Raw genomic sequence first — 26913 nt, forward strand, 5'->3', positions numbered from 1 at the left:
ACTCTTACCCAAGGGGCCTCTCACGACAAGATTGCTAATTAACCCTTCCTCATTGCTCAATACCCAGTCTAGAATAGCCTGTTCTCTAGTTGGTTCCTCGACATGTTGATTCAAAAAAACCATCCCGCATACATTCCAAGAAATCCTCTTCCTCAGCACCCTTACCAATTTGGTTCACCCAATCTACATGTAGATTGAAGTCACCCATTATAACTGCTGTTCTTTTATTGCACACATTTCTAATTTCCTGTTTAATGCCATCCTCAACCTCATTACTACTGTTAGGTGGCCTGTACACAACTCCCACCAGCGTTTTCTGCCCCTTAGTGTTATGCAGCTCTACCCATATCGATTCCACATCCTCCCGGCTTATGTCCTTCCTTTCTATTGCGTTAATCTCCTCTCTAACCTGCAACACCACCCCACCTCCTTTTCTTTCATGTCTATCCCTCCTGAATATTGAATATCCCTGAATGTTGAGCTCCCATCCTTGGTCACCCTGGAGCCATGTCTCTGTGATCCCAACTATATCATATTCATTAATAACAATCTGCACTTTTAATTCATCCACCTTGTTACGAATGCTCCTTGCATTGACACACAAAGCCTTCAGGCGCTCTTTTACAACTCTCTTAGCCCTTATACAATTATGTTGAAAAGTGGCCTTTTTTGATGCTTGCCCTGGATTTCTCGGCCTGCCACTTCTACTTTTCACTTACTACTTTTTGCTTCTACCCTCATTGTACACCCCTCTGTCTCTCTGCACTGGTTCCCATCCCCCTGTTGTGAACTAACCTCCTCTCGCCTAGCCTCTTTAATTTGATTCCCACCCCACAACCATTCTAGTTTAAAGTCACCTCAGTAGCCCTTGCTAATCTCCCTGCCAGGATATTGGTCCCCCTAGGATTCAAGTGTAACCCGTCCTTTTTGTACAGGTCACGCCTGTGCCAAAAGAGGTCCCAATGATCCAAAAACTTGCATCCCTGCCCCCTGCTCCAATCCCTCAGCCATCCATTTATCCTCCACCTCATTGCATTCCTACTCTCATTGTCGCGTGGCACAGGCAGTAATCCTGAGATTACTACCTTTGCGGTCCTTTTTCTCAACTCCCTTCCTAGCTCCCTATATTTCCCTTCCAGGACCTCTTCCCTTTTCCTACCTATGTCATTGGTACCTATATGTACCATGACCTCCGGCTCCTCACGCTCCCACTTCAGGATATCTTGGACACAATCAGAAATATCCCGGACCCTGGCACCAGGGAGGCAAACTACCATCTGGGTCTCTGGACTGCGTCCACAGAATTGCCTATCTGACCCCCTTACTATCGAGTCCCCTATTACATCTGCCCTCCTCTTCCGTTCCCTACCCTTCTGAGCTACAGGGCCGGACTCTGTGCCGGAGGCACGGGCACTGTCGCTTCCCCCAGGTAAGCTGTCCCCCCCCCCCCAACACTACTCAAATAGGAGTACCTATTGTCAAGGGGCACAGCCACTGGGATACTCTCTATTACCTGACTCTTCCCCTTCCCCCTCCTAGCCGTGACCCACTGGTCTGCCTCCCGTGGCCCCGGTGTGACCACCTGCCTGTAACTCCTATCTATCAACTCCTCACTCTCCCTGACCAGATGAAGGTCATCGAGCTGCAGCTCCAGTTCCCTAACGGGGTCCCTTAGGAGCTGCATCTCAGCGCAGCTGGCGCAGATGTGGACATTCGGGAGGCTTGGAGACTCCCACATCCGGCACCGAGAACAACAAACTGCCCTCACACTCAAACTGGCCCTCTCCTCAAATAACAACAAAAAAAAAAGAATGAATACCAAACGCTACACATGCCCTTACACTTCCTCCCTTACCACCATTCAGGGCCCCAAACAGTCCTTCCAGGTGAGGCATCACTTCACCTGTGAGTCGACTGGGGTGATATACTGCGTCCGGTGCTCCCGATGTGGCCTTTTATATATTGGTGAGACGCGACGCAGACTGGGAGACCGCTTTGCTGAACATCTACGCTCTGTCCGCCAGAGAAAGCAGGATCTCCCAGTGGCCACACATTTTAATTCCACATCCCATTCCCATTCTGACATGTCTATCCACGGCCTCCTCTACTGTAAAGATGAAGCCACACTCAGGTTGGAGGAACAACACCTTATATTCCGTATGGGTGGCCTCCAACCTGATGGCATGAACATTGACTTCTCTAACTTCCGCTAGGCCCCACCTCCCCCTCGTACCCCATCTGTTACTCTTTTTTATGCACACATTCTTTCTCTCACTCTCCTTTTTCTCCCTCTGTCCCTCTGAATATACCTCTTGCCCATCCTCTGGGTCACTCCCCCCCCCCCGTCTTTCTTCCCGGACCTCCTGTCCCATGATCCTCTCGTATCCCCTTCTGCCTATCACCTGTCCAGCTCTCGGCTCCATCCCTCCCCCTCCTGTCTTCTCCTATCATTTTGCATCTCCCCCTCCCCCTCCAGCTTTCAAATCCCTTACTCACTCTTCCTTCAGTTAGTCCTGACGAAGGGTCTCGGCCTGAAACGTCGACTGCGCCTCTTCCTATAGATGCTGCCTGGCCTGCTGCGTTCACCAGCAACTTTGATGTATGTTACCAAACCTTCCTCGCCTTGCCCTTTTCCGCCTAAGCCCGGTGAGCTGAAGCCCTTAAGCCTTCACTCTGCTCCCAGCTCACTCCGCAGCCCACAAACTATGCTGCCGGCTGTATGAGGCTCTGTTCCTTTTAAATCTTCCGCGCTTCACTGCCCGACGTCACACACCTGCGCAGTCCTGCCTCTCTGAACGCCGATGGAAAAAAAAATGAAAAATTCAAAAATGTTTTCCTCCGCACTCCCGCTCCGCTTCTCAGACTTCCTTCTTCGAAGGGTCTGCTCTGTGTTTTATCGCTAGGTCAGTAAAATAAACTAAACAAATAGTATGGTAGTTTCAGCATCATGCACGCCTTGCTTGGTGTTTGACTTTCCTGTTGCATATTCTGCCGCCTTTGTGCATGTGTGCACATTGCATGCGTGGCAGTACACGTTTGTAAATTTCAATGTGCATTCTGCATGTGACAAGGCAGTGTCACATTCCTCAGTTTTATTCTGCATTTTAAACACGTTGTGTCTGCCATTAAATTGAGTTTCCAGTCAAAGAGTTAGGAAGAAAAAAAATCATGGTATGTTGGGATTTGATTCTATGCCTTCCTTAATTGAAACAGAGTTACGATAAGGAACACAAAAGCAATGAGGAATTTTGCAGACGGAGTTTCAGTGGTAAATGCTTTTAGGTATATTAATGTAAAATACCAGGTAAAGAAGCTGAGATCATTCAGGAAAAACTTAGTGACAGTAGTTGATTTAGCTGCAAAATTTAGAAAATTGAAATATTATCTGAAGAATGTGAGGACATTTAATACTGTGATGATAAGGACGTTTGGAAAAAGTGCTGGAGAACACTTCGCTTTCTCAGTGGCACAGCTACTAGAGCTGCTGCCTCAGCTCCAGGGACCCAGCTCAATCCTGACTTCTACGGTCAAGTTCTACCCACAACTGTGTGGGTTTCTTCTGGGTGCCATGGTTTCCTCCCACATCCCTGCAACGTACAGGCACTTTAAATTGTCCCTTGTGCAAGGGTAAGTGATTGAATCTGGGGTAAATGGATGGGAAAGTGAGAATAATAAAACAGACTTGTATAGGAAAAGAATGCACACATGGAGCGAGGCAGTGTATTTCCATGCAGTATGTCTGTTTATAGACATGACCACATTCCTGTGATGCTGGCTGAATAAGAAGTAGGCAGAATAATGAAGAGTGCAGATGATGGTAGAATGGTATACAGTGCCTTGTAGAAGTATTCAGCTCCCACAACTACTTTCACTTTTTTATTGTATCATTTTCTAAATTTAAAATACACTGAAGTAGGAATTCTTTGAGCTAATCTACAAAACATTGTGCATCATGTCAAATCAAAAGAAAAATTCCAAAACTTGCCAACAATTTACAAAAAATTTAAAAACCAAAACTGTGAGGCTAAAGAAGTATTCATCCCCTTTGTAATTACTACACTAACTTTCTTCAGATGCAATAATTTACCTTGCCAAATCACCTAATTTGTTAATTTGCTGATGTAGGAAATTGGAGGATCACTTGTTTGCAATGAATTCATAAGAATAAATACTCCCTCTCTCTGCAAGGTCCATCAGTATGGTAGATTTTCAACGGACCAAACCAAAATGAAGACAAAAGAGTATTCAAGCAAAGTCAGGGAAATGATAATACAAAACCGAATCTGGGGAAGGATACAGATCATCTCAAAGCACTCATCATACCTCAGAGCTCAGTGTAGTCCATTGTGAGAAAGTATGAAACCACAGCCACACTGCCCAGGTCAGCCTGCCCCTCTAAACTTAGTTGCCAAAGAAGAAAGACACTTGTAAGAAAGGCTACTGTGACAGCTCTGAGTGAGCTGCAGAAGTCAGTAGGTGCAACTGGAGATGAAGTTCATGACTCCACAATCTCTAGGGCCTTGTACAAAAAGGGTATTGATGGCAGAGTGTCAAGGAAGAAGCCCTGGCTTTAAAGAAAAAAGCATATCCCTGCCCATAAAGACTTTGCGAAGTGACACTTAGAAGGTGCTGTAAAGATGTGGAAGAAGGTCTTGCACTCAGAATAAGCGGTACATGTAGCATAAATGTAATACTGTGCATCAGCCAGGTAACACTATCCCTACAGTCCCTATGGTGGAGGTAGCATCATGCTATGGGGATGCTTTTCAGCAGTAGGTACTGGAAATCTGGTCAGGATTAATGGGAAGATGAAGGCAGCTAAATACGGAGAGATCCTGGACAAAAAACTGCTTGTCTCTGCTAGAAATCTTAAACTGGGGAGGGAGTTCGTCATTCTGCAGGACAATAACCCAAAACACACTGCCAGAACAATCATGAGGTGGCTTCAAATGAAGAAAATTGATATTCTTTATTGGCTCAGTAAGAGTCCTGACCTTAACCTGATCAAACATCTCTACCAAGACATCAAGGTTGCTGTCCACTGCTGACTCCTAACCTGGCACAACTTGAGCTATTTTTCAGAGGAATGGGCAATGCTTGCTCCATCACTTTGTGAAAAGCTAATAGAGACATTGTGTTAATAGAGAGTTGGTTCATCTAAGTACTGAGCAAAGGAGGATGAATACTTGTAAAATGCTGACATTTCAGTTTTTCATGCTTCACTATTTTCCCTGATTATTGGGCTCTATTTTGAAATAAGGAACATGGCATTCATAAATAAAAATTCTCAGTTAAATTGATCAAAATCCTTGGTTGTAATATTCATTTATGTAAATAAAGGGTTGGGGGCTAAATACTTTCATAAGGCACTGTATGTAGGAACATAGAGCTCTAAGAAAAGAAATGTCCACAATTAACAAAAGACTCTGATAAACAGACTAAATGCTGAGGAACTCAGTGGGTCATGCAGCATCTTCAGAGAGGAATAAACAGTCAATGTTTCAGGCTGAGATCCTTCACCAGGACTGGAAAGGATTGAGGAAGAAGCCAGAATAAGATGGTGGGGGAGGGGAAGCAGTAAAAGCTGGCTAGCGATAGCTGAGACCTGTTGAGGGGGAAGGTGGGTGGCTGAGGTCAAGGGGTTGAATTGAGAAGCTGGGAGATTATAAGTGGAAGAGGTAAAGGGGCTGAAGAAGAAGAAATTTGATAAGAGAGGACAGTGGGCCATGGAAGAAAGGGAAGGAGGAACGCCAGAGGGATGTGATAGGCAGATGAGGCTAAGAGAAGGGGTTAGAGGGGAGCCAGAGTTGTGAATAGAAAAAGAGAAGGGGGAGGTGGAGAAATCACCAAAATTTAGAGATATTGATCTTTATGCCATCAGATTAGCAAAGACTAATGAGGTGATTTGCAGATAGGTTATTAAAATTTAGGAGGTTAATTTGGATGTCAAAAATGAAGAATCATGATTGCCAGCAGGTTCCAATTTTATACTGAAGCACCAAGATTTTGAATAATTCAGATAGATAATATGATATGCAATAAATATAAGAGACAAATAGGGAAATGAAGAACGTATTTCAGAAGATAAGTAACCTGGTTGTTACCTGTACAGGAAACAATATCCTGTATTTGGGGGAAAAAAAAGCAGTGCTACTTTTTTTTAAAAAAAGTGCATGGAAATTGCAGTCATTGGCCATTTTATTAGGTACACCTCTACACCTGCTCGTTAAAGCAAATATTTGCTCAGCCAATCATGTGTTAGCACCTCAGTGCATAAAAGCATGCAGACATGGTCCAGAAGTTCAGTTGTTGTTCACACTGATCATCAGAATGGGGAATAAATGTGATCTAAGTGACTTTGACTTTGAAATGATTGATGGTGCCAGACAAGGTGGTTTGAGTATCTGAGAAACTGCTGAATTCGTGGGATTTTCACAGACAACAGTTTTCGAGTTTGCAGAGCATGGTATGGAAAAACAAAAAAACAAAAAATCCATTGAGCTGCTGTTCTGTAGGCGAAAGCACCTTACTGATGAGAGATGTCAGAGGAGAATGGCCAGACTGGTTCAAGTTACCAGGAAGGTGACAGTAACTCAAATAATCACACAGTGGTGTGCAGAAGATCATACCATATCTGAATGCACAGCACATCAAACCTTGAAGTGGGTGGGCTACAGTAGCAGAAGTCTATGAACATACACTCAATGGCCACTTCATTAGGTATAGAAGGTTCCTGATAAAATGGCCACTGAATGTATATCTAGTTATAAAATTCAACAAGGCACTTTCTGTTATGACCCCAATGGGATTTTCACATTAGCAATACACATTGTACCATAGAGAGAAGTAGCCTGGAAAAGGGCCCTGTAGCCCATCGGCCCTCTGCTATCAACCATGCATTTTACATTAATGCTCAATTAATCCCATGTTTAGTCTCCACAATCTCATCAATTCCCCCCTCCCCAACATTCTGCCACTCACCTACATGCAATGGACATTTTAAAAGGTCATTCATTTTAGCAACCCATATATCCTTGCGATATAGGTGAATAAACTGGAGTACCTGTGAGAAATTCACATGGTTGCAGGGAGAATGTGCAAAAATAATGCAGATATACCAGTTTGGTCCTGATCTGGGAGGTATCTGGTGCTGTATGAAATAGCTTCTCGTATCATGCTGCATTAAGAGCTTTGTAGGGAGACTTAGACAGTGTTGTCCGGGAATGCCTATTTTGGGAGGATAGGGTGATAATTCCACTGCTCTAGCTAAGGAGACGAGGTAAATTAAGGACTCCCAGAGACCTTAGCAACCATGTCTCTCACTTACCTACAAGTAAACATCTGTTCAATTGCTTTCCTGACTTTCATCTGCTGCCCAATACCCACCTGCTTTATGCCTCGACCCCTCCCTTGCCCTTTACCCCAATCCCCCTTGCCCCACCCTTCTCTAATCCTGCCCCATACCCCTTCTGCCCTCTCCACCAGTCCTCTTCTCCCCCCTTCAGTTCAACAATGTTTCCCCTCCTTTGATTATTGCCATATCTGACCATAAGAAGGATCTCAGTCACATGGCGTTGAATTCCTGAATGCAACCAAATTTAAGAAGGATGCTTCACATACTCATTTGGTAGAATTTCAGAATTTTGTCAAAAATGCTATCTACAATGAGTAATTCATCCCCTGACTTTTAGTCTGTTGTGTTCTGAAGATCACAACCCTGTACTTCTAGATGGATAGAGTTTGCACTGTAATTCAGGGAGCAGTATTTCGGCCACAGAGAAAAGAGAGATAGGTACTTTATTGATCTCAAAGGAAATTACAGTGTCACAGTAGCATTACAAGTACACAGATATCAATATTAGAAGAGAAGTAGAAAGAATAAAAATATGTTACCACGAACAGGAGGTGGTTGAGGAGAATAATTCCACTTTGTGCAGAAAGTGGAGAGACCCTTCCGTAGTTACAACAGCTGCCTTTCTCAACAGTGGTCACATTTATTTTATCTCTGAGGTCCAATGTCCATTGGCATATTGAACACTTGAAACTCAATTCTTTTTCTCTCTCCACAGAGAATTGCTTGATGTTCTAGCTATTTCATGGAATGGTACAGCACACTGCAGGTTCTTTTGCCCAAGATGATTGCTTACATTTTCAGTTTCTATTCCTTTTCCATAAACGTCAGATGAAATTGCAAAAACCCAAATAAAAAAAACTAAAAATGCTGGGATCGCTGATAAGGTCAGCCAAGAGTCAGACCGAGTTCCTGTGATTCAGACTTAACAATTGCTTGCTCTCACTAATCCCTGATTCATTGAAAAGGGCTAGAAATAATTACTAAAACTTGGTTATAAAATGGATTTTAACAATTCTTAATATGGTGTGAAAGACTTTCGGACAATAAGATGATGCATACTGCTGGGTAACATAGACTTATACAGCACAGAAACAACCCCTTCTACTTACAATATCCATCCTGACCAGCAAATATCCATCTGCAATCTTCTCACATACAGCACTTGTTTCTTAGATTTCTATTGTTTGGCTATTTAAGTGCTCATCCAAACAATGATTAAGTATTATGGGAGTACTCATAGCCCCTACCTTAATGATGCATGGTCTTGGCTTGACCTATTAACGATACCTTCCCCCCCCACCACCCCCACAGATGACACTCAATCTACGGAGTTCTTCCAGCAGTTTGTGTTTCTGCTGTAGATTCCAGTATCTGCCGTTCCAGAGATGGGAGGATTCAGATTCACTTTCATGTTTATTTCATGTTAACACAGAGTGAAATGTTTCTGTTAACAACCAACACACCTAAAACTATGCTAGGGGCAGCCCGCAAGTGTCGCCACACATCACAAACAATAAAACAACAGCAAAACAAGTCCTTTTCTCCCTCCACACCCCTCCCATCTGCCCATACACACAGATAGTCAATTTCCAGTCATCTAATCAACCTTTGGGCTTCAATCTTCGATATCGACACTGAACTACAGCAAGCGGTGTAGTTTGCCACGCTGAGATATTGAGTAAATTTGGTAAGTTTAAAAGAATAAGACCATAAGACATAGGAGCAGAGTCAGGCTGTTCCATGATTCAATCATGGCTAAAGTATTATTCCCCTAGACCCATTTCTTCTGCCTTCTCCATGTAATCTTTGATGCCCTTACTGATTAAGAACTTATCAACCTCCACTTCAAATCTACCCAGTGACTTGGCCTCCACAGCTTTTCATGGCAAAGAATTCAACAGATTCACCACCCCCTATTTAAAGAAATTCCTCCTCAAATGGTTCCGTTTATTATCAGAGAATATATGCAATTTATAACCTGAAATACATAGGCTTCACAGACATCCATGAAAAACAAAACCCCAAAAGAATGAACAACAGAAAAACGTTAGAACACCAAAGCCCCCTCTTCCCTCCCCTGTGCAAGCAGCATCAACGCATCAACCTCCCCAATCCATTTCAGCAAAAAAAGCGTCAGCGTCCACCACCCAACAAGCAAATAGCAAAGCACCCAAGCAAAGACCATGATCTGAAGTCTGCAAATCTATTAGTTACCTAACAGTTTGGCATGCCACAGTTTCTCTCTTTCTCTCTCTCCATCTCTCTATCTCGATCTGGAGAGAGATGTCACACACTCCTTATCTCTGTTGTAAAGGGTCATCCATCGTTGTATTCTGAGACTGTACCATCTCGTCCTAGACTAACCCACTATAGGAAACATTTTCTTCACAATCACTCTATCTAGTGCTGGTGAAAGAAAACCAGAATAATCCAATGTCATTGCACAAGATGGGAGCAGTGATTGGTGAATGGCAAGGTCGACATTAGAATTGCAGTTAAGACAATTAAAATACCACACACATCTCCAATCCATTGCCTGGGCGGGGTCATTGTTATTTTATGGTTATTGCTTTAAGTCCATGTAAGGGATTTCAGTGCATATAGATCAGGTTCATACTGTGAAAGATAGCGCCATTAATTGATGAGTCTTTGTGTGCAGCTGCAAAGGAAATCATCAAATATTCCTGTCTAGGATTACAACAGCTGAAATCCACAGTTGCAGCCATAGGTACTTGAGAAAGCAGCAATGTTTTAGGATGTTTAAGAAAATCTTACCAATATTCAATAGACAATAGATGCAGGAGTAGACCATTCGGCCCTTCGAGCCAGCACCGCCATTCACTGTGATCATGGCTGATCATCCACAATCAGTTTCCAGTTCCTGCCTTATCCCCATAACCTTAGATTCCGCTATCTTTAAGAACTCTATCCATCTCTTTCTTGAGAGCATCCAGAGACTTGGCCTCCACAGCCTTCTGGGGCAGAACATTCCATATATCCACCACTCCCTGGGTGAAAAAGTTTTTCCTCAACTCCGTTCTAAATGGCCTACCCCTTATTCTTAAACTGTGGCTTCTGGTTCTGGACTCAACCATCAGCGGGAACATGTTTCCTGCCTCCAGCGTGTCCAATCCCTTAATAATTTTACATGTTTCAGTAAGATCCCCTCTCAGCATTCTAAATTCTAGACTATACAAGCCCAGTCGCTCTAATCTTTCGATATATGACAGTCCCGCCATTCCGGGAATTAAGCTTGTGAACCTACACTGCACTCCCTCAATAGCAAGAATGTCCTTCCTCAAATCTGGAGACCAAAACTGCACATAGTACTCCAGGTGTGGTCTCACCAGGGCCCTGTACAGCTGCAGAAGGACCTCTTTGCTCTTATACTCAATTCCCCTTGTTATGAAGGCCAGCATGCCATTAGCTTTCTTCACTGCCTGCTGTACTTGCATGCTTGCTTTCAGTGACTTTCAAAATCAACAAATGTCAAATGGCAGCCTTTGGTTGCGAATGCCATTTTCCTTTAAGAAAATGGAAACACGGCTGCTGCCCCAGTCTACAGGTATGACTGAAATGCAGAAGACTGAGACTTCCACTCTCAACTATCCTGCCAGCGAATGTGCGGTCCCTGGGAAATAAAATTGAAGCCCTCAGAGCAAGATTGCTGTACCAAAGGGACGTTAGGAACTTCTGTGTGCTTTGCTTTTCGGAAAGATGAGCTCACACTGACAATTTCAGATGCAGCACTGCTGAAGTCTCAGAATTTCACCATTCTCCGCATAGACAGGACAACTGAGTCTTTTAAAGGCAGAGGGGATGGAGTATGCCTAAACTTAGTGGTTCTGTCTCAGCCCTGCTCACCTGACCTGGAACATCTAGCGGTCGAATATCATCCATTTTATCTGCCAAGGGAGTTTTTGACTGTCATCCTAGTAGCGGTGTACATTCCATCTCAGGACAACATTGGGCAGGTACTGGAGGAGTTGAGCAACGTAATCAGCAGGCACGAAACAACACACCCTGATGTCTCCCCATTCACTGCGGGAGATTTGAACCAGCCCAGCTTGAAGAAGTCTCTGAACGACTACCGCTAATGTATCACCTGTGGAACCAGAGGACCCAATACACTTGACCACTGTGATATCATCAGCGCGAATGCTTACCATACCATCCCACACCCTCACTTTGGAAAGTCCGATCATCTGATTGCTCTTCTACTCCCCGTGTATAGGCAGAGACTAAAGATCACAGCATCAGTGATGAGGGCCAAGAAGGTATGGTCAAGGGAGGCAGACGTATGCTTACAGGACTGCTTTGAGTTGGTAGCTTGGACAGTATTCAGGGTTTCATCTTCAAGTCGGAATGAGTACACCACAGTTGTCACCAACTTCTTCAAGACTTGTGTGGATGAGTGTGTATCTTCAAGAACATAGCAGGCATATCCAAACCAAAAGCCGTAGATGAACCATGAGATTCGTAGTTTACTGTGGACTGGATCTGTGGCATTCAAGACCGGTGATCCAGAACTATACAAGAAGTCCAAGTATAACCTTTAGGAGGCTAGTTTAAGTGCGAAGAAACAATTCCAGTTGAGGTTAGAGACTGAATCAGATACACATTAGCTTGGCAGGTTTTGCAGGCCATTATTTCCTACAAAACATAACATCATGAATGGCTGTGGTGCTTCACTCTTGGATGAGCTCAACGCGTTTTATGTAAGCTTTGAAACAGAGAATAAAACCACACCTGTGCGAATCTCTGCAGCGTCTGGTGACTCTGTGATCTCTGTTTCAGAAACCGGTGTCAGAAAACTTGCAAGGCATCACGCCCTGATGGTGTACCTGCGAGGGTTCTGAAAACCTGTGTGAACCAGTTCAAGAACATCTTCAATCTCCTACTGCTGCAGTCGGAGGTTACACTTGCTTTAAAAAGGTGATGATTATACAAGTGCCGAAGAAGAACAGCATGAACTGCCTCAGAGACTCGTCCAGTGACACTTATATCAATTGTGATGAAATACTTTGAGAAGTTGGTCATGACTAGAATCAACTCCTTCCTAAGCAACGACCTGGACCCACTGCAATTTGTCTATCATTACAATAGGTCTACAGCAGATGCAATCTTACTGGCTCTCCACTTGCTTTGGATCTTTCTAGACAATAGTATTGCCTACGTTAGGCTTTCTGTTTATTGACTACAGCTAGTGTTTAACACAATCATACCTAGTTCTAATCTACAAGCTCCAAAACCTGGTCCTGAGTACCTTCCTCTGCAATGGGATGCTTGACTTCCACACTGAGCCCACACTGTGTGTGGAGATTGAAAATAACACCTCCTCCTCGCTAACACTCGACACACGTTAAGGATGCATGCTTAGCCCACTACTCTACTTTCTCTGCACCCACAATCCTGTGGCTAGGCACAGCTCAAATGCTGGCTATGAATTTGCTGTTGACACAAATACTTTTCGCAGAATTTCACATGGTGATGATAAGGCATGAAGTAGCAAGATAGATCAGCTGATTGAGTGGTGTAGCAGCAACAATCTTGCACGCAATGTCAGTAAGACCCAAGAATTGATTGCAGACTTGATGAGGAAGGGGAAGTTGAGGGAACACTCACTAGTCCTCATTGAGGGATCAGAAGTGAGAAGGGTGAGCAGTTTCAAGTTCCTGGGTGTCAACATCTCTTAGGACCTATCCTGGGCCCAACATATTGATGCAGTTACAAAGGCATGACAGGACTATGAGCAGAATTGGTTATGTCACCGAAGATATTTGCAAATATACCGTGGAGAGCATTCTAACTGGTTGCATCACCTTCTGGTATAGAGGGGCCACTGAACAGGATCAGAAAAAGCTGCAGTAAATAGTAAACTCAGTCAGCTCCATCATGGGCACTAGCCTCCGCAGCATCCAGGACACCTTCGAAAAGCGATGCCTCAGAAAGGCAGCATCCGGAATGCATGACCTGGAATATGTGGTGAGTCCTTGATGGTTGCTGCTTTCTTGTGGCCGTGCTCCTTGTAAATGTGCTCATTGATAGGCAGACTGTGTACCTGAATGAGTACTGAAGATCTGTGCTAATTACTTAGCTGGATTGTTTACTGATATGTTGAAAGTCTTGTTTCAGCAGTCTGACGTACCCACATGCTTCAAGCAGGCTTCAATTATACCAGTGCCTAAGAAGACCGTGTTAACTTGCCTCAGTGATGATCGTCCAGTAGCACTATGATGATGTGCTTTGAGAACCATGTCAACTCCTGCCTGAGGAGCGACTTGGATCAGCTCTAATTTGTCTATCATCACAACGCATCAACAGCAGGGGCCATTTCATTGACTGTTCACTCAGCTGTGGAACATCTGGGCAATGAAGATGTATACATCAGGATGCTCTGTGATTACAGCTCAGCATTCAACGTAGCTCCTGGTCAAATTGTGTCAACTTTTGCACTGAATCTTTGTGTTGCTGAGATGGTAGGAGAGTTGAGTTGGTGGATAGTGGAGGAATTCAGGTGAGGGTCACAATTTCTGCTGGGAGTTTACCAAGGCTATCACTTCTACTTATCACTGCCAGCAATATCTAAGTTTTCCTGTTTAAAGTAGCAATTCTTAGCCTACTTGCCACAGAAGACTACATTTGCAAGACTCCATGAACTAAAAGGCTACGGCACACGACTTGGAATGCTACAGCATATTAAACAAAATAACTTCCCATCTGTCTCAATGTCACTAAATGTACCTTTCCAGTGAATTTGTACACTTCTGCCTTTTGCAGCAAAACTGTAATTTTTCTGAAATGCAACAAAGTTATTTTTCAGTTTAACTATAATTTGATCCATTTTTCTACCTCTAACAGTTAGTTACACAATTCCATTATCACAATCTGTGGGAGATAGCTTTCACCTTTGTTAGGCAGGATATCATGCAGAACACAACTAAGTGCTGATGGAGAAGGAATTGATGGAGCTTTGGATTCATTTCTCATTTTTTAAAAATGACAGGTTATCCTTATTCATTTTTGATAAATATATAATTTTCATTAATAGAATGGACGCCATGCTATTTTGCATTACAATAGTGACCAGGGTTCAAAATGTAAATCTTCATATTTTATATTTCAACAATTACTAATTAATAATCAATTATTAAGGAAACATAATGCTACTGCTCATCCCTGGGGTATTATGGGACAACATTTGTGTTATTTATGTTGGATTTCTCTCTAAATGTGGGAACTTGATACAAAATCAGATGAACTGTCTCAGGAGTTGCAGTATTTTGACATTTTTTTTGTGCATAGTGGATGATTCAATAGATTTTCCAGATAACATTACAGCATGTTACAAGCGTTTTGAGCCAGAATGTAGTGCCGACTTTTTAACCAGCTCTAAGAACAGTCTAACCATTCCCTCTTACATAGGCCTCCATTTCTCTATCATCTATGTGCCAATAAAAGAGTTTCTTAAATGCCGCTAATGTAACTGCCTCTACTGCCACCTATGGCAGAGCATTCCACCCACCTACCACTATAAAAATCGTACCTCTGACATTCCCCCTATACTTCCTCCAATCACCTTAAAATTATGTTGATCCATATCTCTTTATCATCTTGTACACCTCTATCAGATCACCTGTCATCCTCCTTCACTCCAAGGAGATTGCTCAACCTACCATCCTAAGGCAACCCATCCTCATCATTCATGTGAGCCAAGCTGCTAGGTGTACTATCAAGGCCAGTCCCAGCTAATTTGGTTGCTAGGTTAACAGGTCATTCTTGAGACACCTGTACCTTGCGAGGGTTAGAGATTATCACCTTTGGTTTTCTTTTTAGCCCTGCGAAGTACTGTTCTGCAGAATGGACATTGAACATAGAAACTCAGAATTCATACTAAGGTTGGGGCCAAAGAGTTTTGGGATTTCTGAGTTCATTTAGGAGAAGTATAGCTTTAATGATGGGTGTAGCAAAATCTGGAATTGTTTATATATTTCCTATATGATGAGAAACTTTGTGAAAAAGCAACCAGAAACTAAAGGAATTACAATTCTTCATTTATTAGATTAGATTAGATTCAACTTTATTGTCATTGTGCCAAGTACAGATACAAAGCCAATGAAATGCAGTTAGCATCTGACCAGAAATGCAAAGAATAGTGTTATTTACAAAATAACTGCGAATAAAAAGTAAGTGCTATAGCACACAAATATAAAAGTACTGAGACAGTACAATATGGGTGCAATACTGCTTAGCGCTGTGATGTGAGGTTCAGCAGGGTCACAGTCTCAGGGAAGAAGCTCTTCCTGTGCCTGCTGGTGCATTAGCGGAGGCTCCTGTAGTGCCTACCGGATGGGAGGAGAGTAAAAAATCCATGGTTCGGATGAGATGCATCCTTGATAATGCTTTTCACCCTGCCCAGGCAGCGTTTAAGTTAGATGTTCCCAATGGTGGGCAACTGGGTGCTGATCCTGCTGGGCAGTTTTCACCACACGCTGGAGTGCTTTGTGGTCCGATACAGGACAATTGCCATACCACACTGAGATGCAGTTGGTGAGTATGCTCTCAATGGTACAGCGGTAAAAGTCCGTCAGTATCCTGGAATAGAGGTGAGCTTTCTTCATGCTCCACAGGAAATAAAGGTGCTGTTGCGCCTTTTTGATCAGGATGGAGGAGTTCAGGGACCAGGTGAGATCCTCGGAAATGTGGACACCAAGGAATTTTTAAGCTTGATACATGCTTCATTACAGCTCCATTGATGTAGATGGGGACGTGAGTGTGGCTCCTAGCATGCCTGAAGTCCACAATGGTCTCCTTGGTCTTCTGGGTGTTAAGGGCCAGGTTGTTGTTGGCACACCATACGGCCAAGTGCTGGACCTCGTCCCTATAGGCCGTCTCAGCATCCCCTCTGATCAGGCCAACCACCGTGGTGTCATCTGTGAACTTGACTATGGAGTTGGAACCATGTACAGGAGCGCAGTCATAGGTGAAAAGGGAGTACAGAAAAGGGCTCAACACACAGCCTTGAGGCACGCTGGTGTTCAGGGTGAGCGTGGAGGAGGAGAGGTTGTCTAATTTAACTGATTTGGGTCTGTTAGGCAGAAAGTGTTTCCTTTATGTGTTTTCTTTAGATTAATCAACAACATAGTTCACAGTTGCCTTTGTCTAAGGCTAAGCCATGGTAAGTAGATGTATGAGCATCCATCAATTTGTTTGGGTAGCATGGTAGCATAATGCTATTACATCCCCAGCGACCCCAGGTTCAATTCTGCTACTGTCTGTAAGAAGTTTGTACGTACTCCCTGTGACCGTGTGTGTTTCGTCGGGGTGTTCCGGTTTCCTCCTACATTCAAGAGACTACAGATTAGTAAATTAATTAGGCATATGGTAGCTGGGACAGAAGGTGCAGTTACCACACTGTGCCTTTAAATAAGCTAAAACAAAAAATAATTCTGAGAATAACCAGTATGGATTGGAAGCATCTGTGAAATAGTATGCAAGTACTTTTGTTTAGAAAATACACATGCATGTCTTTGTTTAATTTATAATCTACATATAATTCTAACCATACCATTGTAGTAAGGGAGTTTTTTTCAGCTTTTATTTTATATCTGTTTTAGGATTGGATATCCATGTGGTCTTTGGTCTATGAACGTAACAATGAGGATCATGTAGCTCCACGATTGGACCTAGCCTGGCTAATTCCTCTGTGGGTTGACCGAGACCCTGAGGTGTGTAAACTTTCTTGTACATGTCTATGTCTATCAATTTCCTTTACTGTCTTATGGACTTCAATCAAGTAATGCCTGAACTCTCTACATTTTCAGAATAGATTTTTTTTCTTTGATCTCTTCTTGTGATCTAATCCTTTAAGTCCATGTATCATTCTGTTATATCAGTGCTGCAGTCCTTTTAAGATCAACCTTTTCTTTCTAAGGTAAGATACTTGCAGCATTCCTGGTGTGGCCTAACAAGGGCTTTGTACAGTAGTACAAAACATGACTTCTGTTTCTCTAGATATCAAGGCAGCATTTTTATCCTGACTATGGGTTTTTAATAGACTCCAGAGTTTCTTTAGAACAACGCTATTTGTGGCTTTTATTATTGCATCAGTATCTAGTATGAAGGGGCCACAGCAAAGGATCAGAAAAAGCTGCAGCAGGTTGTAAATTCAGCCAGCTCCTTCATGGGCACTAGCCTCCCCAACGTTGAGGGTATCTTCAAAAGGCAATGGCTCAAAAAAGGCAGCATCTATCATTAAGGATCTCCCACACTCGGACTTCTCATTACTGCCATCAAGGAGGAGGTACAGGAGCCCAAAGATACACACTCGGCATTTTAGAACAGCTTCTTCTTCCCCCACACCTCCCACCCCCATCATATTTCTGAAAAGTTGATGAAACCATGAACACTACCTCACTGTTTTTGCTCTCTTTGCATTACTTACTTAATCTTACTGTAATTGATGGTATATTTCATGCATTGCACTGTACTGCTGTTGCAAAACAATAAACTTCACGGCATGTATCAGTGGTAATAAACCTGATTCTGATTATTTAGAAGGTAGCATGTTCTTTTATTTTAAAGTCGGAGTGGATGGCATCTCCTTTTCTTCCAAGGCCATTGTTTTGCCCATTCACACAAACTTTTAGAATCTCCCTTTCAACTGAATTATTCTATTCACACGCTCACCACCTTTCTTTGTGTCTTAGGGCAACTTGAATATATGACTTTCATTCCCATCAATTAAGTCATTTATAAGTAGAGCTACAGTTCTTTCTTTTTCAATCTTTTTATTAATTTCAAAATATAGAGACAAAGCATAGCAATAATACAGATAGTAGGAGATATATTGTTACACTTAAAAAAAAGTAATTGTAAAATCAAATAGTGTAAATTAACAAAGCTCCCAATCATGTAGAACAACGGATAATACAAAGCAAAAAAAAACTGGGAAAAAAATCATGAAAAAGAAAAAAAACTAAGCAAAAAAGAAACAAACCTCATCCCCAAAGAAAAACAAAATTAATCAACTAAACTAAAAGACTTGGGCAAAACTAACAACTTAAAAATGGAAAAGAAGAAAACCTTAGGGTCGACGACTCCATTCCCCTCCAACAACAATACGGAGAGATAAAACAAGTTTGGAAATGATCAAATTACATCAGATGAAAATGCTGAATGAATGGCCGCCAAGTTTTTTCAAACTTAATGGAAGGGTCATAAACTGCACTTCTAATTTTCTCCAAATTCAAACACACCATAGTTTGTGAAAACCAATGAAATACATTAGGAGGGTTAATTTCTTTCCAATTCAACAAAATGGACCTTCTAGCCATTAAAGTAAGAAATGCAATCATCCTTCGTGATGAAGAGGTTAAATTATTTAAGTCTATCATTGGTAGTCCAAAGATAGCAGTAATTGGATGAGGTTGTAAGTCTATATTTAGGATCGTTGAAATAATATCAAAAATATCTTTTCAATATTTCTCCAACAAGGGACATGACCAAAACACGTGGGTTAAAGAAGCTATCTCGGAATGGCATGTGTCACATATTGAATTAATATAAGAGTAATAACGAGATAGTTTATCTTTGGACATGTGAGCCCTGTGCACTACTTTAAACTGTATCAGCCTATGCTTAGCACATACAGAGGATGAATTCACCAACTGAAGAATTTTTTCCCATTTTTCAGTCGGTATATTAATCTCAAGTTCTCTTTCCCAGTCAGCTTTAATTTTATTAGAAGCATCAGGACATAGATTCATAATTATATTATATATAATTGCTACTACACTTTTCTGAGAGAGATTTAAATCTAAGATTTTTTCCAAAGTGTCCATTGGATATGGGTGTGGAAAATTAGGGGAGACAGAAATTAAAAAGTTTCTAATCTGTAGATATCTAAAAAAGTGAGATCTGGGTAAGTTATATTTATTAGAGAGTTGATCAAAAGACATAAAACAATTATCCAAAAATAAATCGCGAAAAGATATTATACCTTTGGTTTTCCAATCAAAGTAAGCTTGATCCATTGTGGAAGGTTGAAAAAGAAAATTTAATATAATGGGACTTACTAGAATAAATTGATTAAACCCAAAAAATCTTCGGAATTGAAACCATATACGTAAAGTATGCTTAGCTATTGGGTTGTTCATTTGTTTATATGATTTAAAAGAAATAAAAAGAAGTAAAGTTCTTAAAACCGAACCCAAGGAAAACCCTTGTAATGAATTAGATTCAAGATTTACCCAATGAGGGTTTAAAGATGCGTCCAAATCTTGTAACCAAAATTTTAAATATCGAATATTAATTGCCCAGTAGTAGAGTTCTGCGACAGTTCTATTGAAGATCTTTAAAGTTGCCAGCTGTCATGATATAACAGTACAAGTATCTGCCCATTATCTCCCTTTCTCTATTTCTGGCTGCCTCCTATCCAGGTCAAAAAATTATCTTCTATTGTAGAGAACAGATTTGTTTTTCTAATAAACCAGAACAATTTATGAACTTTATTTCTCCTCTTGCATAGAGAGAGAGGTGACAATATTTGTTTCTTTCCTGCTGAAGAAAGTCATTTGCCATAAGTGTTCATTTGTGATGTTACTGAAATACAATATATTTGTTAGTTCCAGATTTGCTGTTAAGTCAGAGGATTCTGGGTGCAGTTACCAGGCTAGAAGCCTGGTCACAAAATCCAAGGTCACAACTTTCTAGTGGCATACTAATAGAATGCTTTAGAAAAACTCGTTTGTTCTTCCAGCGAGACACAAGTTAATTCAGGCCCCATTCAGATTGAAACAAGAGGAATTATATTGATGAATGTGGAAATGGTGGAGAAAAATCACTGTTTTGTTAGCCTTTGCAGAGAAGAACAGCAGAAGGAAGTGAGGGAGTGTGGGTGAGAAGTATTAGACATCTGGTGGGTACATTGAGTGACAGAGATCAGAGCGTGGCAGTCTGAGTAATAGGGGGAAATCAAGAAGTGTCAGTGAGTGTAAGGTGAGGGAGAATCAGAGAGTGTGTAAGTGATAACCACAAGAGATTCTGAAGATGCTAAAATATGGAGAGAGAGAGACACACACACACACAGACACAAAGTGCTGAAGGAACTGAGCAAGTCAGGCAACATCTACAAAGAGGAATAAACAGTCAACTTTTTGGTATTGTTGAAGGGTCTCAGCCCAAAACGTCAACTGTTTATTCCCTCCACCCACCACCTTATTCTGGCTTCTGTAGCCCTTCCCCTCCTCTCCAGTCCTGACGAAGGGTCTGTCCATAATGTCAACTGTTTATTCCTCTCCACAGATTGTGGTTGACACACTGAGTTCCTCCAACATTTGGTGTGTGTGTGTGTTGCTCTGGGAGTTATCCCCACTATATTGATCTGTATTTTAAAATAGTACTAACAATTAGTTATCTGGTTGCTATCTTATTCCTAGTTATGGGAGTTTGCTCTGTAGAGATTTCTCTCTGCTTCCTGCATGATATCAGTTTCAACATTTTACCTTGCAGGTGGTGAAGAACTCTTAACTTAAAGCATAGAACATGGAACAGGCCCCTTGGCCAGTGATGTCTGTGGTCACCATGATACGAATTTAAACTGCACGTGGTCTCTATCCCTCTATTGCCTGCCTGTTCATTTCTCTGTCTAAATGCTTACTGTCATAATGCATTCCGTCACTTCTGGCAATTAATTTCATGCATCTGTCACTCTCTGCTTTTAAAAAATGTTTGCTTCACAAATCTGATAAGAACATACTAAATAGAAGCAGGAGTCAGCCATCTGGCCCTTCAAGCCTGCTCTGCCATACAATAAGATCATGGCTGGTCTGACCATGTACTCAGCTCTGCTTTGCTACCTTTCTCCCATGACCCTTAATTTGCCTATTATGCAAAATATATCTAACCATATCTTAAATATATTTAATGAGGTCATTTCCACAGGCAGAAAATTCCATAGATTCACCAGTCTTTGGGAAAAGCAGTTTTTTCTCAGCTCCGTCCTATATCTATTCCTCTGAATCTTCAGGCTCTGTCCCCTAGTTCTAGTCTCACTAACCAATGGAAACAACTTTCCTACCTCTATCCCATCAGCACGAGTGGGCTTGTCTACCTTTAGACCCACTAGTTTGTCCATCACTACCTCTTTAGTGACAATAATTGGATCAAGGTTCTCACCTGCCATCACTTTCATAACATCTCTTTGGCATGTTAGATGTGTTCTGCACCCTGACTTTTTAAAATTTCCCCTTTCACTTTATAGCTATTTCCTCCAGTATTTGATATTTCCACCCTGGGGGTAAAAAAGACTTACGATCTCAAAGTTCAAAATAAAATTATTATCAAAGTACATATATGTCACCATGCACAACTCTGAGATTCATTTCCTTGTGGGCATACTCAGTAAATTCATCATAGAATAATAGCCATAATAGAATCGACGAAAGACCGCTCTAACTGGGCATTCAACCAGTACGCAAAAGACAACAAACCGTGCACATACAAAAAGAGAGAAAGAATAATAACAAATAAATAAACAAATATTGAGAACATGAGATGAAGAGTCCTTGAAAGTGAGTCTTTAGGTTGTTGGTTAAGGGGTAATAACTGTTACTGAACCTAGTGGTGTGAGTCCTGTGGCTCCTGTATCACCTTCTGAATGGCAGCAGCAAGAAGAGAACATGACCTGGATGGTGGGTGTCCCCAATGACAGATGCTGCTCCCTTGCAACAATGCTCCATGTAGATGTGCTCAATGGTGGCGAGTGCTTTGGCCTGATCCAAAATATCCACTACATTTTATACAGTTTTCCATTCAGGCATTGGTGTCTCCATACCAGGCTGTGATGCAGCCAGTCCATATACTTTCCACTACAGATCTATAGGAGTTTGTCAAAGTTTACCTTAACTATGTCTCTCTTAAGTTGATATACTTCTATCAGGTCATTCCTCAGCCTCCGATGCTCCAGAAAAAGGATTCCAAGTTTATACAACTCCTCCTTTTAACTAATGCTCTTAACCCAGTCAGCATCCTGATGAATCTCTCAGATCTCTCCAAAGCCTCCACACCTTAATGTAATACAGCAACCAGAGTTGCACATGGTATTCCAAATATAACTTTAACAGTAGTTTTATACAGTTGTAAAATTACTTCCTGACTTATGCCCAACAGCCCAACCAATGAAGGCAAGAATGCTGTCCATAACTGCCACTCTATCTACTTGCTTGCCATTTTTAAGAAGCTATGACCTTGCATCCCAAGATACCTTTGTAAATTAGTACTTTTAAGGGTCCCGCCATTTACTGTGGGCTTTCCCCTTTGATCACACACTTGTTTGGATTAAACTTTAACTGTCATTTCTCTGGCCATATGTCTGTATTCTGTGTAGTCCCTGACAACCTTTCTCACTATCCACAGTTCTGCCAACTTTTGTGCTGTCTGCAAAGTTACTAGCCACCTACTGTTTATGTTCATCCAAATCACTTGTATATATCACAAACAAAAGAGGTCTAAGCACTGACCCTTGTGAAACACAATTGGTCACAGTCCTCTTGTCAGAATAACACCTACAACCACTATTGTCTGCCTTCTATGACAAAGCCAATTTTGAATTCAGTCTACAAGTTATCCTGTGCCCTAATTCTTTTGCATCAACTTTAATTTTTTATATATTTCTTTATTTTTTAATTTCTGTAATCTTGTTGTATGTTGTGCATGCCAACAGACCACAGCAAATTCTTAATACATGTAAACTTACATGCAAGTAAAGTTGGTCCATGATCTTTGGGGAAGGACTTGTCAAAATCTTTATTTAACTCCATGTATAAAGATCTATTGCCTTATCTTCATAAGTCATTTTTGTAACATCTTCAAAAAAAAAATTTGTAAGGTTTGACTTCCCCTGCACGAGGCCATGTTGATTATCCCTATTATGCCTATGGTTTTCCATATACAAGGAGATTCTATATCAGAGAATCATTTCCAGTAATTTCGCCGTCACCGCTATAAGGCTCTCCAGCCTATGATTTCCTCGTTTGCTCAGAGTGGCCTTCTCAGATAGAGAAGCAACATTGGCTATTCTCCAGTTTTCTAGGACATTTCCTGTGGATAAAGAGGGTACAAATATGTCCCTCAGGGCCCAAGTAATCTCCTCCTTTGTCTCTCAATAACCTGGGTTAAATCCCATTGGGCCCTTGGGAATTACCTAGCTTTAAGGTTTTGAGGTCATGAAAAGTAAACTCAATGACAGATCAATATGTTGATGTCCCATTTAAATGAACCTATATTCAGAGCTGTGCCGTTTTTATATAATATTTCTATTCATGCCATTCGTTTGAAATGTAAAGCACATGTGTTTTGCCAGTGCTAAGACCATTGTAAAATTTTTGAACAGTGCCTGCTGTATGAATTAGTTTCTGTTTGAATTTTGCTAGGTTCGTTTTGGCAGCTTGGGCATTGGATCAGCATTAACACTGGTAGAAGGTGGCTGTGTTGCATTGGCAGCCAGCTGTCAAAACATTTCTGGAGGATTATGGGGTACGCTGCTAAATATTCTTCTAGACCAATCAGAGTGCAGTATGGTTCGTAAAGAGGTAAGCAGTTCTTCTAATTATACAGAGTAAATACCTATACTATCATTTGGCTTCTACCCAGCATTCTCAGCTTTTCACAGCAACAAAGCATATTCATAATTAGGCTGACTTCTATGAATTACACATAGTGGCCACTTCAATAGTTACCTCCTGTACCTAATAAAGTGGCTACTGAGTGTATGTTCGTTGTCTTCTGCTGTTCAATGTGTTATATGTTCAAAGGTTTTCTTCCGCACACTACTGTTGTAACACATGGTTATTTGAGTTACTGTTGCCTTCTTGTCAGCTTGAACCAGTCTGGGCATTTTCCTCTGCCCTCTCTCATTAGGAAGGCATTTTTTCACATAGAACTGCCACTCATTGGATGTTTAGTTTTTAGCACCATTCTCTATAAACTCTATCAACTGTTGTGCGTGCAAATCCTGCGAGATCCATCAGTTTCTGAGATACTCAAACCACCCCGTTTTACACCATCAATCGTTCCACAGTCAAAGTCACTTAGATCACAACTGAACCTCTATGTCTGTGTGCTTTTATGTATTCAGTTGTTACCACATCATAGGTTCATTGATATTTGCATTAATGATCAGGTGTACCATGTAAAGTGGCTGTTGAGTGTAATTTGGCCCCTACCCAATGCTCAGCTTTTCACAGTAACGAAGCAATTTCATAATTTGGCTATCTTCTATGAACTATAATCTTGTACCTTCGTATGTACAATTACAAGCAATTACTCTAACAGTGATGAAGGGCTTCAGAAACATGCAGGTGCCATTAAGGTCAAGGCAGAGGTTCCAGATAAAGAGCGATTAAACCAAGACCTCAGTGGTGGAGCTGGCAGAAGATGATGATGCATCACAATGGAGGAAGACTGCAGCATTGAAGGGTCCCCAGCTGTCTTGCATTTCATGCCACTGGTGCCTGACCACCAACCTGTCAAGGACCGTGTGTTGGCTGTCCATGCAACAGCCTCTGCATGTTAAACCAAGTCACACATAGAGGTGTTCTCCATTAAGTGAATCAACCCTAACGTACCTGATAATGTGGATCCGTGCCAGTTATAACGATGTCATCAAAGAAAGCGGCAACATTATTATTATTACTCAGCATGGTGTCCATAAACTGTTGCGAAATTGAAGGAATTGCCTTTACCCCAAAAGGTAGATAGAAGAAGGAAAACAATGCTTTGTGTTGTAATAGCAAGAAACTCCTGTGAATTTTTTGCCTCTTCTATCTAGAGATGGGCTTCATCCAAATCCAACTTCACAAAGTAGTGACCACCATTCAATCTTGTACCAGTAGTGGGTAGTGGTGTGTGTCCAAAGCCGTAGTGAGACCAGTTGAGAAGTCTGCACGCAGCCTCACTGTACTATTGGCTTTCTTGATAATGGCTTTTGGAGCTGCCCAATGTGAATAGTTGACAGCTTTGATCACAGCAGCTTGTTTCTGGCAATCTAGCTCTTGCTCCACAATTGGTAAGGCAGCTTATGGTACCAATCTTTTGCGACAGAAGACTAGCTTTGTGTCTGGATGCAGATGGAATTCTGCTTCCGGTTCGGTGCAATTGCCTAAGCCTTCTTGAAACACTGTTGCACAGCACTGTTGCTGTTGTTGTATGATCTCACATACTGATGTTGGTATGGCGTTGACTGACATGATTTTAATGGTCAGTGTCTCCATACAGACCTCCTCTAGAGGGATGCTCCAGAGATCAAGCTTGCCCATCCAGTCAATGCCAAAAACATTCAGATCTGGCTGGTCTGTTAGGCAACACGTGCCGTTGATTTGGTTACCATGCAGTGCAGTTCGCCAATCAGCTGGAGCGTTCCACCCGATATACTGCAGGCAGAGTGATGAATTGATTTGAATAGTTGGTGACTCAAGACCTGCTCTGTGCATTTGGAGTTGTAGTTTGACCAACTAATTGTTGATAGGTATGTGGATATATCAACTCCTGGGAGTGAAGTCAACTTTGAACATGACCATTAAACTCCTTGTAGATTTTGATGGCTTTCGAAACTTCTTGGCCTTGTGCTTCACTGACTTAGAAGACAGTGAAGGATAGCAAAAGCCTTCTTTGTGACTGTGGAGTTGGCATTTGAAGCAAGTATATTTCTTGTATTGGCAGTTTCTTGTGTAGTACCATGCACCACAGTCCCAATCAGCTGTGTTTGGCCACTTGAAAACCTGCTGAATGATGATGTCTGAGTCATTCGAAGCTGCATTGACATGGTTCTGTTTAACCAGGTTGAAATCATGTTTCAGGTTGATCAACCTCTGACATTCTTGAGTATCAGCTTGTAGAGTCATATTAGGGTCTTGCTCGCGTCTGGCTAGGATCCATTTGCGAATTTCTGCATCGCTAGGTGCCCAAGCACCTACACTCCGTCCGCCAGAAAAAGTGGGATCTCCCTGTTGCCACCCATTTTAATTCCACTTCCTATTCCCATTCCGATATGTATATCAATGGCCTCCTCATTGTCGCGATGAGACCACACTCAGGTTGGAGGGACATCACCTTGTATTCCAACTGGGTTGCCTCCAACCTGATGGCATGAACATTCCCCATCTCATCTTCCCTCTCTCACCTTATCTCCTTCCCTGCCCATCGCCCCCCTCTGGTGCTCTTCCCCCCCCCTTTTCTTTCTTCTGTGGCCTTTTGTCCTCTCCGATGGGATTCCCCCTTCTCCAGCCCTGTATCTCCTTCACCAATCAAATTCCAAGTTCTTTACTTTACCCCTCCCCTTCCGATTTCACCTATTGCCTTGTGTTTGTCCCTGCCTTCCCCCCACCTTTTAACTCTACTCCCCATTTCTTTTCCTCCAGTATTGCTGAACGGTCTCGACCCGAAACATCAACTGTACTCTTTTCCATAGATGCTGCCTGGCCTGCTGAATTCCTCCAGCATTTTGTGTGTGTTGCTTGGATTTCCAGCATCTGCAGATTTTCTCTTGTTTGTGATTGAAT

General features: G+C 41.9%; 1 protein-coding gene across 3 annotated transcripts in view; it reads left to right on the forward strand.

Annotated features, from left to right (window-relative positions):
- Window positions 1–26913, forward strand: part of rttn (rotatin) — a 270714-nt gene that overhangs the window by 144939 nt on the left and 98862 nt on the right. For all 3 annotated transcript variants that reach the window (XM_063055143.1, XM_063055124.1, XM_063055134.1), the window contains 2 exons: window positions 16972–17082; window positions 23788–23946. In XM_063055143.1, coding sequence (XP_062911213.1) covers window positions 16972–17082; window positions 23788–23946 — 270 coding nt within the window. The remainder of the gene's footprint in view (window positions 1–16971; window positions 17083–23787; window positions 23947–26913) is intronic.

This window comes from Mobula hypostoma, chromosome 1 (assembly GCF_963921235.1).
Source record: "Mobula hypostoma chromosome 1, sMobHyp1.1, whole genome shotgun sequence".
NCBI classification, from domain to species: Eukaryota; Metazoa; Chordata; class Chondrichthyes; order Myliobatiformes; family Myliobatidae; genus Mobula; species Mobula hypostoma.